The 12,639-nt window shown below is 42.4% G+C and overlaps 1 protein-coding gene across 1 annotated transcript; it reads right to left on the reverse strand.

Annotated features, from left to right (window-relative positions):
• Positions 1-1,675: 1,675 nt before the first annotated feature.
• Positions 1,676-12,427, reverse strand: LOC138982587 (protein MAK16 homolog). Its single transcript, XM_070355910.1, has 10 exons — positions 12,352-12,427; positions 11,762-11,808; positions 10,314-10,423; positions 9,684-9,816; positions 6,985-7,068; positions 6,099-6,153; positions 5,198-5,272; positions 4,878-5,030; positions 2,753-2,818; positions 1,676-2,412 (listed from the first exon to the last, which is right to left on the reverse strand). Exons 1-10 carry the CDS (start codon positions 12,364-12,366, stop codon positions 2,245-2,247), a joined length of 906 nt encoding a protein of 301 aa, XP_070212011.1. The 5' UTR covers positions 12,367-12,427; the 3' UTR covers positions 1,676-2,244.
• Between the last annotated feature and the right edge of the window lie 212 nt (positions 12,428-12,639).

Below are 12,639 nucleotides of genomic sequence, written 5' to 3' on the forward strand. Positions count from 1 at the left end.
GCATGGCCACTACCGTACCTATGCACACGAATGAAGGTCATACATTCGCTGCAAGAGACAATTCTGCAAACAAACGATGGCTGTAAAAAACAAACAAACAAAAACACGCACACACGCACACATGCACTTCAGTATCACTGTCGTTGACAATGAGATAATTCAAGTTCTAAGAATAGTTTGTCCAACCTAGACTGAGACAGCCCCCGAATTGAAAAGAAATCCATTGAAAAGCCATCCTTCAGCAGAGACAGATCTGTCTATGGGGGTTCCCGATGGCGTCGGTGTCATCATCAAATTACCATTTACTCGCGGGTATGTGAGGCTGTCCCTTACATTGCAGACGTTCATCAAGAGATAGCAGAGAAGAGATAGAGTCTGAAATAGTCTGTAGTTGTGATTTTGGTTTACTTTGACTCGTTTGAGTCAAAATTGATTATTTCGGACTTAATCCTCACGATCACAGTAAGCTGGTTTTGCCGTGCCGCCTGTGCGTATATTCTTATCAACGTTTAGCATTCATACATTTGAGGAGACCTCGGTCTTGCAAAGCAAAAGGAGTTTCCTTCGCTTCAGTGGGCGTGCAATCGTATTGTTGAAAGAAAGAAAGAAAGAGAAAAAAAAATTTAAAAGAAAGAAAGAAAGGAAGAAAGCAATAAAGAATAAATGCGGGTACATGTAGTTTGAAACTATCTACTTGGTCATCTCTGACACGCAGCACTTTTCTTGTGTAACCCCTCAAAACTTACGCAAAAACCTCCAATTTTGACTACCAACACCGGCTTTAGTCAGAATCTTTTAACACCAAACGGGTGCAAGAAGGCTATGCAAATTACCTGCACTGGATAGTTAGATCTGTTTCTGTTTAGCAACATTTGCTGAATTTTGCCTATTCTGAGTTTTTGTCGATTTTTGAATCAATACCTTTGCCATTACATGAATCCTTCGAAACGAATATTCATCTGAAAATTGTGCGAAATAGCCAAAACATGTGCCTTTTATGGCTCAGAAAGTTTCAATAAAATGGCACAAGTAGGAAATAAGTTGAGGTGCAAAAAGGGAGGCAATATTTTTGTTGTCAAGTATAGGTGTTAGTGTTCACTTTTCAACACGCTACATGTACATGTATTTTTCTCCCCGATTGAAAGCTTTAAATTCCTCTCTGAGTTGCAAACTGATGAACAACAAAGCTGAGCAAGTAGAACCTCACTTGGAGCATGAGACATTTTAAATGATCAGTCTCACACACAATACTTCTTCTTCTTCTGCGTTCGATGGACACACAATACTAACACAGGGCTCCCCATAGCGCACGTCCCTGCGTCATATACGCACTAGAAGCCGAAAACACGTACTAGAAAAATGTTTTTGGGGTTCCGGGACGCACTAGATTTCAAAAGAGCGGGTCCTTGGACGCACTAAATTTCCTTCGTGCGTACCGTAGATAAACACACACATACACACACACAAAATCACTGGGGCTTTTCGACCCTCAGGACCCTCACAAATTCTGCAGTGGGGGTCCATGGACCCTCTAAAAATTGACAGTGGGGGTCCCGGGACGCACTAGGAGGAGCGTCCGTGGGGAGCCCTGCTAACAGAACGACAATGAAGGACGGACACCCGACACAAAGCACTGAATTCAATTCTTGCTCAAAGAAAAACGAAAATCAGAACCTTTTTCAAGTATACATTCTTTATTGTGAGAAGGTTTTCCTGGGTCGAAACTTCCATTGAGAATGATATTCTCATATTGTACATCATTTACATGCAAAGTCCGGACACATATACTCTGACACACTCCTCTCCTCACACACTCACAGGGATGACAGATGGGAAAATATGGAAAATAACGGTGAACAAGGGGTCTACAAGGACCCCGTGGGGTCAAGGAGCAGTGCCCCTGCTCGGGTTTACTGGGCAAAGCCCCAAGATAACTAGAGCATTTCAGTGTTTTTTGCCACAATTGGGAGCTACAAATTGCAAGGAAATGCAATAAAATCTACAAATCTTTACAGGTTTCCACTACACTTTTTTTTCTTTAAAAATCCGGAAACTTACATGGAAACCATTTTCAAAACCTGGAATTTCAGATGGAAACTTTAATCCCTGCAAACTTTCACCTTCCAAACACACTCACTTACACACACACACACCATCACCCCCCTCTCCCCACCAAACACACACACACACATCTACACCATCACACACACACACACAAATCCTGTCCAAATCAGATCAGAGTGATTATGTGTGCTGGAGTTGCAACTTTGACGTAGACGGCTGTCCTTCGTCCTCATACTCCACTTGTACGTGCACTCGTTTCCTGGATCTGACCTTCTTAGCTTTGCCTTTGCCCTTGGGTTTCACTTCCTCTTCTTCTGATGAAGAACTCTCAGCTGATGGCTCTCCATCCTGAAAATACAGAATCCCAGCTGATGACTCACACCACGAAAGCAGCAATAATAGCCCAGTGGAAGCACCCTTTTAAGACTCCACAAAATCTGAGAAAATCAGGTCTAAACAAGGGAAGGAAGTCATAACGGCACAGTCCTCAAAAAAAAAGAAAAAAGGCACAATAATAAAGTCAAGAAAAAAATATCTTTACACAATACTGGATTTACATCACCTAATGACGATAACATTTGCGCCTTTCTCTGTCTCTCCCCTGCTCCCCAGTAAATAATAGCACAAGCTGGAACTGAAAGTAAATCGACAGCAAAGAAAATCGCAGTAGAAAGAAAGGAAACATTACCTCTATGTCATCATCGCTCTCATCGAAGTCTTCATCAGCCACGTACTCAATTTGTCCTTCGTCATCCTGCACAAAGCAAAACATACATGTTCTTAGATCTTCCATGTTTTTATACTGTAGTATAGCATCTTGTAACAGCAAGGGGCTGAGATGATAAGAACATACTATTTCACAGTGAAACCTGTTTTCAGACCTCCAAAAATCTGGAAAACTGATGCGGTAAATTTACAGACCTTATGATGAAAAAATCTTGGAAAACAAGGTCTTAGAAAAGAGTCCCTGGGCCTTACAATAGAGGGTCTTAAAAAAGAGGTTTCACCGAACTTATTCAGTTCTTTTAGTTTAAATATACTTCCCTTCTCATGTACACTATTAGGGCGGGGATGTAGCTCAGTCAGGGCGGGGATGTAGCTCAGTCAGGGCAGGGATGTAGCTCAGTCAGGGCGGGGATGTAGCTCAGTCAGGGCGGGGATGTAGCTCAGTCAGGGCGGGGATGTAGCTCAGTCAGGGCGGGGATGTAGCTCAGTCAGGGCGGGGATGTAGCTCAGTCAGGGCGGGGATGTAGCTCAGTCAGGGCGGGGATGTAGCTCAGTCAGGGCGGGGATGTAGCTCAGTCAGGGCGGGGATGTAGCTCAGTCAGGGCGGGGATGTATCTCAGTCAGGGCGGGGATGTATCTCAGTCAGGGCGGGGATGTAGCTCAGTCAGGGCGGGGATGTAGCTCAGTCAGGGCGGGGATGTAGCTCAGTCAGGGCGGGGATGTAGCTCAGTCAGGGCGGGGATGTAGCTCAGTCGGTAGCGCGCTGGATTTGTATCCAGTTGGCCGCTGTCAGCGTGAGTTCGTCCCCACGTTCGGCGAGAGATTTATTTCTCAGAGTCAACTTTGTGTGCAGACTCTCCTCGGTGTCCGAACACCCCCGTGTGTACACGCAAGCACAAGACCAAGTGCGCACGAAAAAGATCCTGTAATCCATGTCAGAGTTCGGTGGGTTATAGAAACACGAAAATACCCAGAATGCTTCCTCCGAAAACGGCGTATGGCTGCCTTAATGGCGGGGTAAAAAAACGGTCATACACGTACAATTCCACTTGTGCAAAAAACACGAGTGTACGTGGGAGTTTCAGCCCACGAACGCAGAAGAAGATGTACACTATTAGGTGTTTCTAGGCTTTTACATGCACTAAGGGACTTCAGCCCGCGAGACACATAATAATAATAATACGAGAATTTATAACGCGCACATATCTCACCACAAGGCGACTGAAGGCACTTACACAAACAAACAGCCTTGCTGCTTATTGTGAGGAGTGGAATTTTTTTCTGAATCAAATTCACAAATGACACTTACGTCAATCTGTGAAAATAATCCAGTAACAACAACAAAATGAAATAACCAGTTAACTGAACCAATGGTTGATCTTTAATTGTGAAAGTTCTGCACAAACTGCGAAGTCAGTAGAAGTGCCCTTTCTGCTTCTACACACACACACAAACAAAATGAGCGAATGAATGACACTATTTTTAATGGTTTGTGCCAAAAACTTGCAATTCGGCAGAGCACAGTCTGATGAACACCATAAAATAGATGAAGGGAGCTAACCCACAAAAATCTCCTGTCAACTAATGTTGTCCCCTTTTACCTCCCTTCACATATTGAAACTGGGATAAAAGGGGGCATTAATATTCATGTCTGATCTTCATCATTGCTCCCCACAGACGCTCCCCTGGAGGATCCAGGGATCCCCAACAGTAATGCATAGGGGGTTCACGAAAGTATGTAATGTCAACTTTTAGAAGTTCTCTTAGCCCTTCACAAATTGTTCTTCTTCATATTGGTGAGATTAACTCCATAAATTTGCGTCGACACAGATCGAACAGAACATTTTCTGAAAACAGTACCGACGGTATGCATGATAACGTATCTCATGCCTCCATGGACCCACTCATTTCAGGTTTACTGCGTTGCAAGACACCCTCTATAAATTTCTAGTACGTTTTTTTGGCTGCTAATGCTTATAAAGTTATAGGATGCAGGGACGCACCTTTTAGGAAGCCCTGATCATCTCACACAAGAGGAATCAAAAAGGAGCTTATAAAGGTGCCACAAAGAAAAATCTCTTTCTCACCTCTTCCTCCAGTTCAAACTCCCCATCGTCCATGTCTTCTTCTTCTTCCAGCTCCTCCCCTTCCTCTCTCTCTTCCTCGCTTTCTTCCTCTATCTCCTCATCGTCCACCACCTTCTCAAAGGCTGCCACAGGGAAGTTGTAGATATCCTTGTACTGGAGAAAGAATAATCATGATCACCACCAAACGTCACCATTGTCATCAGCAGCAAACGTCACCATTGTCATCAGCAGCAACATTGTCGTTGGCATCGTCATCATCACTTTGTAAATAACCTTGACAGGAAGTGTGCATCATAAGTAGCGGTAAATATGGTACTCACTGTGTTGTTCTTCAGTCTTTCCAACAGCTCCTTTTCTATCTCTTGATTGAGATTAGCTGCAACCAGAGCTTTTTGCTGAAACAAACAACAAAGAATGCGTAGGTTTTGTTGATTGGGGTGTTAAAGAAACAATTTTCTCTCAGACATCAACAGTGACAAAATCAAAACTCTTCACATTTAGGACACAAAACCTCTGCTTTAATCAGGATTTCCCATGCTTTTGTCTGCCTTACTGTGATGGATACAGAAATGCAATCCCTCTTATTTTCAGCATGAACTCGGACAATGAATGTGTGCCTGAAAGTATAGGTTTGTTGATCTAAAGACTGCTTGAACGTCAACATACTAGAAAAAACACTGATCATATTTTTGTACAAGAGTAATCATGAACATAACAAACGTTTCTCTGTTTGGCCACTCACAGCATGCCACCAGAATGAAGACAGCAGGTGTCGAGGGAAAAAAATCCTGCCTTGCAGTGGTTAAGAAGAAAAGGGAAGCAAGCGCTCTAAATATAGACATTGACAGTTAATGAGAGCTACATGGAATCGTCCTCCTGGCAGCTGACAGAATCCGCCCTGATATGGCCCTTCGTGGTCGGCTGGGCGTTAAGCAAACAAACAAACCTGACAGAATAAGAAGCCTTGAAATGAACACACAACTTCAAAGCCTTGCGGTACTAAAAGAATTAAAGAACATGTATGTGATTTTTTTTTTTAAGGTCTGGGTCAGTCTTAATGCTATATGCGCCGAAATGGCTGCAATCTACTGGCCGTATAAAATTTCATCTCACACGGCATCACTGCAGAGCGCCTAGAACTGTACCCACGGAATATGCGCGATATAAGCGTCATTGATTGATTGATTGATATGTATACAATGTGCTCATAATTATACATACCTCTCTCCTCAGTTCCCTCCTCTCCACCTTCTTGTTCACAGTCACCCATTTCGTACTAAAATGAAATGAAGATTTTTTTTTTTAGCTGAAGTTAGACCTTTAACACAGTAGGCAACGCACACTATGCTCATTTCTCTCTCACACTCACTCTTTGTAAAAGAGCCAAATATATGCTTGACTGGGTGGCCGAGTGGTAAGCGCACTTGCCTCGGAAGCGAGAGGTTGCGAGTTCGACCCTGGGTCAGGGCGTTAGCAATTTTCTTCCCCCTTACCTAACCAAGGTGGTGGGTTCAAGTGCTAGTCTTTCGGATGAGACGAAAAATCGAGGTCCCTTCGTGTACACTACATTGGGGTGTGCACGTTAAAGATCCCACGATTGACAAAAGGGTCTTTCCTGGCAAAATTGTTTAGGCTTAAGATAACATGTCTGTGTCTTTCGCTTAAGATAAAAATGTCCACCAAATACCCGTGTGACTTGGAATAATAGGCCCTTGAAAGGTAAATATGCACCGAAATGGCAGCGATCTACTGGCCCAAAAAATTCCATCTCACACAGCATTCTGTAAAGGGCCTACAGCCATAGGGTAGGCACTTAAAAATATCCAGTTATTATTATTATTATTATGACTACGAAAGTGTCAACCACTGAACCAATTGACACACATGAAAGCAAGAACAGATATATCTGTTATGACCTCTGCACCTGTACAACAACCATGGTTCCTTACTTACCTATTTCCCAAATTGTTGGGGTATATTTTGAATGAGATTATCAGTCTCGAGGCACTATAATCCTAAAAATGTTTATTTCATGAGGAGGGGTTGGGGGTAAAAGATTGATAACTTTACATATCATATCTTGGAACAAAACAAACACAATACTTACGATCTCTTCAAGGTCAGCTTCCTCATTTTCATCAGGTATTTTGTGATCCTCAGCAGCCGCTGTTTGCACTTATTTCTGACGAACCTGAAAACAAGATTTAAGACTTGATGAGACTAAAGTATTCGCTCCATGATGAAAGAAGAACCTCTGAGGTACAACAGGCAAGGCAAAAGGACCTGGTCATAAAAAAAACCCACAAAATTCAGGTTATCACTTACACAGCTGACCAAAGAGCTTCACCGAAGGCAGAGCATGTACACCGCCTCATTTTTCTCAACACAATCATGAAGTTAGCAGTCGGGTGTTACCTATGGCTTCAATGCTGTCACGGTTTCAGTGACACGAGTGGGAAAGGAACTCTTTGTGGGGCGCCTTTCCCAAATTGCAATGCAATGCGCCTGTGCTGGCTACCGCATTGCGGAAAAGTTTTGGCTGAAATCACGAAATGCACGAGGAATTTGCCGGCGTGAAATCCGTGCGAGCTCATGGGGTGATTTTTCGCTCACTCTTAAAATCACGTGTTCCGGGCACGCTATACCTGTGTATGGTAGGCGACCAGTGATTGGTCAGGGAGATCACCTGTTCTAGGACAGGCGATTGCTGATTGGTCAGGGAGATCACATGGTTTTTCTTTTCCCCGTCTTGCTTTCTTTTTCTACACATCCTTTGCAGACGACAGGGTCTGGGTTTCCGTTGACTAAAATTTGGAGGATTCCAACGCGTTGAAAGACTGGTTTAGGTCTACCAACGGGCTTCTGATGTGAGTGCAATACACAGAAGGCTTAGGACGGAGGGATTTGGCTACATATTTTTGCTGATGAGCGGGAGCCAAATATTGAAGCGGTTTGCTTGGGAGAGCTACGTTTTACAAGCTGTTGAGGTAATTAGCCGTTACTTTACGCTGGTGACCGGCCAATGTCTGTGAAATGTAAACTCTGTTTTGTTTCTCCACGATAGCGTATAACTTGCTCATTATAACGCTAAATTGTAATCTGTATATGGTTTTTGCAGATATGGAGAGGAGGAGAAAATATCTTGAGTTGTTATTAAAAGTCTATTCTTGCAGGTACCACGTGCTCGCTGAAGGGGGAAGTTAGATATGTTTAACCCAATGCCCCCTGACAAAAAAATGGCAGGATGCCTTCTAAATCCTGAGCAAAGGGAAACTACTCCGCACAACATGCATACATACAAAACAAAACAATTCATATAAAATCATAGAGTACTCACATTTATATAGAAGATGGCAGAATAACTCGAGAATACACTATAGTTTCATATGCAAGTATGTTCTGTCCACTTCCGATGTAATAAATGTTGTTTAAAAAAAAACCACAGCAAGTGTTCAAAAACGTCCAACGTGTCAGCCTTCAGTCCTCATTTACACCAATATATGTTGAAAACTCCCAGAAAAATCCTCCCGAAAGTCCTGTTGTCGAATAACAACACCCAGATCGATGTCAAGACTCATCCCCTTTCACCTCTTCAAGTAGAAAACCTTCGAAAGGCGTGTCAGAATCGTCATCTGAGTTCCCCATGATCGAACACCATACTTCCAAACCTTCGCTCAACGCCATTTTGTCAGAAAAAAAAATCTCAAACTTTGAAAATTCACAGCTAACACACTATTGCATCGATTCAAACTCTGCAAACGCTAGAATGAAGCAGCCGGAAGGAAGTGCATTAATCACATCCGGTCGCAAGGCCTTATGGGTAAGGCTCAAAGCGAAAGTGAAAGTAGGTGACCTAGTGTTTAGCGGGCCATGCGGGGCGTTTCAGGGATTTCATAGGGCACTTCCAGCGGGCCATGCCGGGCGGTTCAGGGGGCATTGGGTTAAAGGTGGAAAAAGGGGGGATTGTTGCCATGGTCACTGCACCAACTACTCTGTTTCACCTTGCTGGAGGTTTGCTACCCGGTTGCTGGAGACTTGCTGGAGGTTTGCTACCCGGTTGCTGGAGACGTGCTACACTTTGGCTACACGTTGGCTGGAGACGGGCTACACTTTGGCTACAGTCTTGCTGGACGAGGGTTGCTGTTATTTGCTGTACGGTTGCTGTTCTACGGCTGTTGCTACGACTTTCACCTGTATGCACCACTGCGCCTCATCGAATGGACCCTGGCTACACTGAGAGTTGAGTGCACCCATGCGTAAACGCCCCCCACCTTGTCATCTTTCTAACCCTTTATGAAGAACTTTGAGTGGAGTGTTAACGCCTGTACAGGCTAAGACTTTTTACAGAGCAGCTATGTGTTTCCTAACTTTACACGGTTCAGCGTTTTCATATTATTTCATAAACTTTAACTGGCTTTTGTCACTTATTTTTGTTTTACAACTTGGTCGTAAAAACACTTTTTGCTTCACGAGAAGAGGGAGGTGGTGAGTTAGTATATATAAACAAACATCTAGAACTTATACTTTTGTGGATTCTAACTTTTTTGTGTGACTGCGAGAGTGGATCGTGGTGTGGTTAGTCAGTTAGCAGTAATTGACCGTTTTAGGTCATTCATTTGACTCTAAAACGTGACAAATGCATTGATGGAAAACTATCTAGCGGGTCCCTCATGCTAAAATGTTGGTATTGGTAAACTGGTACAAAATATCTGTACAACATAAGAAACCTGAAATAAAACTGGTTTGGGAATTTTTCACCAGTACACAGCTCTATAAATGAGATAAAAGAAAGCACTGATGGCTCACTTTGGCCAGTAAATGAGATGAGTGTTGATCTGCTCCAGAGCTTTCTTGTAGTCCCTGGATAGTTTCACCTTCTCCCACATCCTCCTGGGAAAGGCTGCTCTTTCCACTGTTTTCATGTACAGGTAAGATATACCTGAAAAAATAAGGACACATATTAATTTGAACATCAGCTATACTCTTCAGTAATCATGAGTGTGCTGCATCAATATAGTAATAGTAATATATTAGTATGCATACAAACATCAAGTAAATCTAAAAAAAAAAAAAAAAATAGGCTTGAATGGACATTGTTAGGTTTTATAGTTTGATTATAATTTGTATTTCACTATATACCAAATAGTCACTTTCAGAAAGATATGATAGGAACAGGTTAGAAAAAAACAAAACAAAAACAAATTGAGGTGTGACTGTGACTATTACTTAGCATGATTAATAAGAAATTAACATCTTTTAACTGTAATTTATGCTTAATTCTTTTTATTGTTATACTGATGCATAAATTGAAACAATATGTATAGTTATCAGTGGCTATATATATATATGCCATCACTATCAATGATTATACAATGTATGATGATATACTTTTCGTCACTATCACTATCAAAGACTTCAGCAAAAAACAAAACCCACCTTTCTCCTCCCTGACTGTGGCATACTGACTGTTGGCCAAAGGGCACGAATGGCGGTTACACAGACCTGTCAAGTTGAACTCATTGCGACAGAATTTCTGTGACTTTGTCCTGGAAACAAAAATGATAGGGTAAAAAAGGAATTCGTACAGTTGTCTTTACAGGGGACACACACACATACATATTTCCATAGGTGAGAACATAATTATTGTACAGTTGTACCTGCCCCAGGGTTTCATTTACTAGTGCACCCTGCGCCATTGGCGCATTAAATCTGAAAATGTCCCATCACAATTCCCTTCAGTGCGTCAAAGGGCGCATTGAGAATACGTACCACTGCGCCACCAAATATACACTTCACACACACACACACACAGATATAACACGATATAGTGGATAATTCTTGCACCGAATTGCACCATTTTGCATCTTTGGTCAAAACGTGTACAGGCCTCTTTGGCGCTTCTTGCCATCGACTATGTCCCATCGGAATTTGGTTGAGGGGGACAAATGTCCCATTGCCTTTTTCTCCCAGGTTAAACCCTGCTGCCCTGGTGAGTACCTGCCCATTACGACCACCCCAAAGGACCCCCCATGAGTTTGTTTCTAAATTCTATAAGTATAATATATGATTCACCTTTCCATATATCTATATATATATCAATCACCCATGCCCAGTATAACGACCACTTTGGGTCGGTCCCTTGAGTGGCCCTATTGGCAGGTTTGACTGTACCTGTAACTTCCACTTCTAGCTTAGGCCTAAAACAAAAATAGGTGTGGTTACGGTAACCCGACCTACCCTATTTTTAGGGGCCGACCCTATAACTTTTTATTACATTTGTCAACAACAACAAAAACACACACAAGAAAACGAGTGCAGAAAACGCAATGAAAGCGAAAGCGCCCGAGTCGCCCACTTATTTCCCTGTCAAGTAGGTTTAATTTGTACACATTAGAAAAAAAAGTTTAAAATGAAAAGTGATTGCCTACCTTCCTACCCTATTTGTTTTGCTATGTTACCGTAACCACACCTTTTTTTTTTTTGGCCTTATAGGACTGTTCTTCCACAGATGAGAAAAAGAGGCAAGAAAATTACATACAAATATAAATTGACAGAAACTAAAAATGACACAATGAAACTGTGCAACAACACCAACAGGGATGGCCAAATCGTCTGCTCGGTTGCCAGGGGCGAGTAAAAAATCCTCCGGGCTAGTGAGAAACGCCTGGCAACTCACCCGGCTGTCCAATGAAAATTCTGGTCAAATGCGACCCTTTTGGTTGTAATATCGAGTTTCAAAGCCAAATAAACACAGCAGATCAACCGTGGCATCTACCGGGCAAGCTAAATTTCTTCCGGGCTAGTGACTTTCTTGAAGTTACTCGCCCGGCTGGCGAGTTCAAATTTTCAGCTTTGGCCATCCCTGACCAAAATTGTACACTTACCTTGTCATGAAAGAGCAAAAAGATCCATTGATGATGCTCCATATGACCTGAAACAGGCAACAAGTAATCAAGTATAAAAATTATCGATTTTTCCTAAAGATTTATATAAGCTGTGTTTGTAGACTTCTTCCAACGTACTTCTATGATAGTACCTTTCTCCCTCTTTCAACAAATATTACTGGACAAATTCTGGTCCGAGATACCATGTATACAGGACATGTATGTATAGCTAAATCAGGAAATATGAACAAATACGGACCTTTTACAAACGTAATAAAGCATTGAGTGAGTTTTCAATCGACATGGATCTTTAAGTGTACAGCCCTAAGTTCACATCAGAACATCCCAAATTGTGTTTCTCCTGCGATCCATCAGTACAGACAGTTTTGAGTTAGAGCTACAGTCATGTGCAATCAAATTATCAACATTTTGGGTCCTCCAGTACCCACTGACATATTGACTAAGACACAGCTGTTGATCTTATTTGTTCGACTGTGGTGGTGAGTTTACTTCAATGTTACCACGACTGCCACAACAACACACTCTTTAAACACAAGAAAAGGTTATTTAAAAACTCTCAATTCACTCACATCGTCGTGCTGCATGTTGATCAATCTCCCACCATGTGTTTTACACAGCTTCCGGTTGGTGGGTGCCAAGAGTGATCTTTCCTTATTCTTTATTTGAGTCCGCGATGGCGCAGTGGCCGTGCAATCTACAGAGACCCAACTGCATCATTCAATGAATGTTTTCTTCTTTTCAGTTATTTCATTGCATTATGCCCTCCACCCCCATTCCCCTGACCCCCTAGAAATCCACATACCAAGGATAACAAGCGCCTGAAACAGCTTTGACAAAATTACACTAAATAACTGAAA

Source organism: Littorina saxatilis, linkage group LG12 (genome assembly GCF_037325665.1).
Source record: "Littorina saxatilis isolate snail1 linkage group LG12, US_GU_Lsax_2.0, whole genome shotgun sequence".
Taxonomy (NCBI): domain Eukaryota; kingdom Metazoa; phylum Mollusca; class Gastropoda; order Littorinimorpha; family Littorinidae; genus Littorina; species Littorina saxatilis.

Coding starts and splice junctions, on each gene's coding strand:
- LOC138982587 (XM_070355910.1), bottom strand. Junction 5,031..5,197: donor AAAGACTGAAGAACAACACA/GTGAGTACCATA, acceptor TTCTTTCTCCAG/TACAAGGATATCTACAACTT. Junction 2,413..2,752: donor AGAGCGATGATGACATAGAG/GTAATGTTTCCT, acceptor CTGTATTTTCAG/GATGGAGAGCCATCAGCTGA.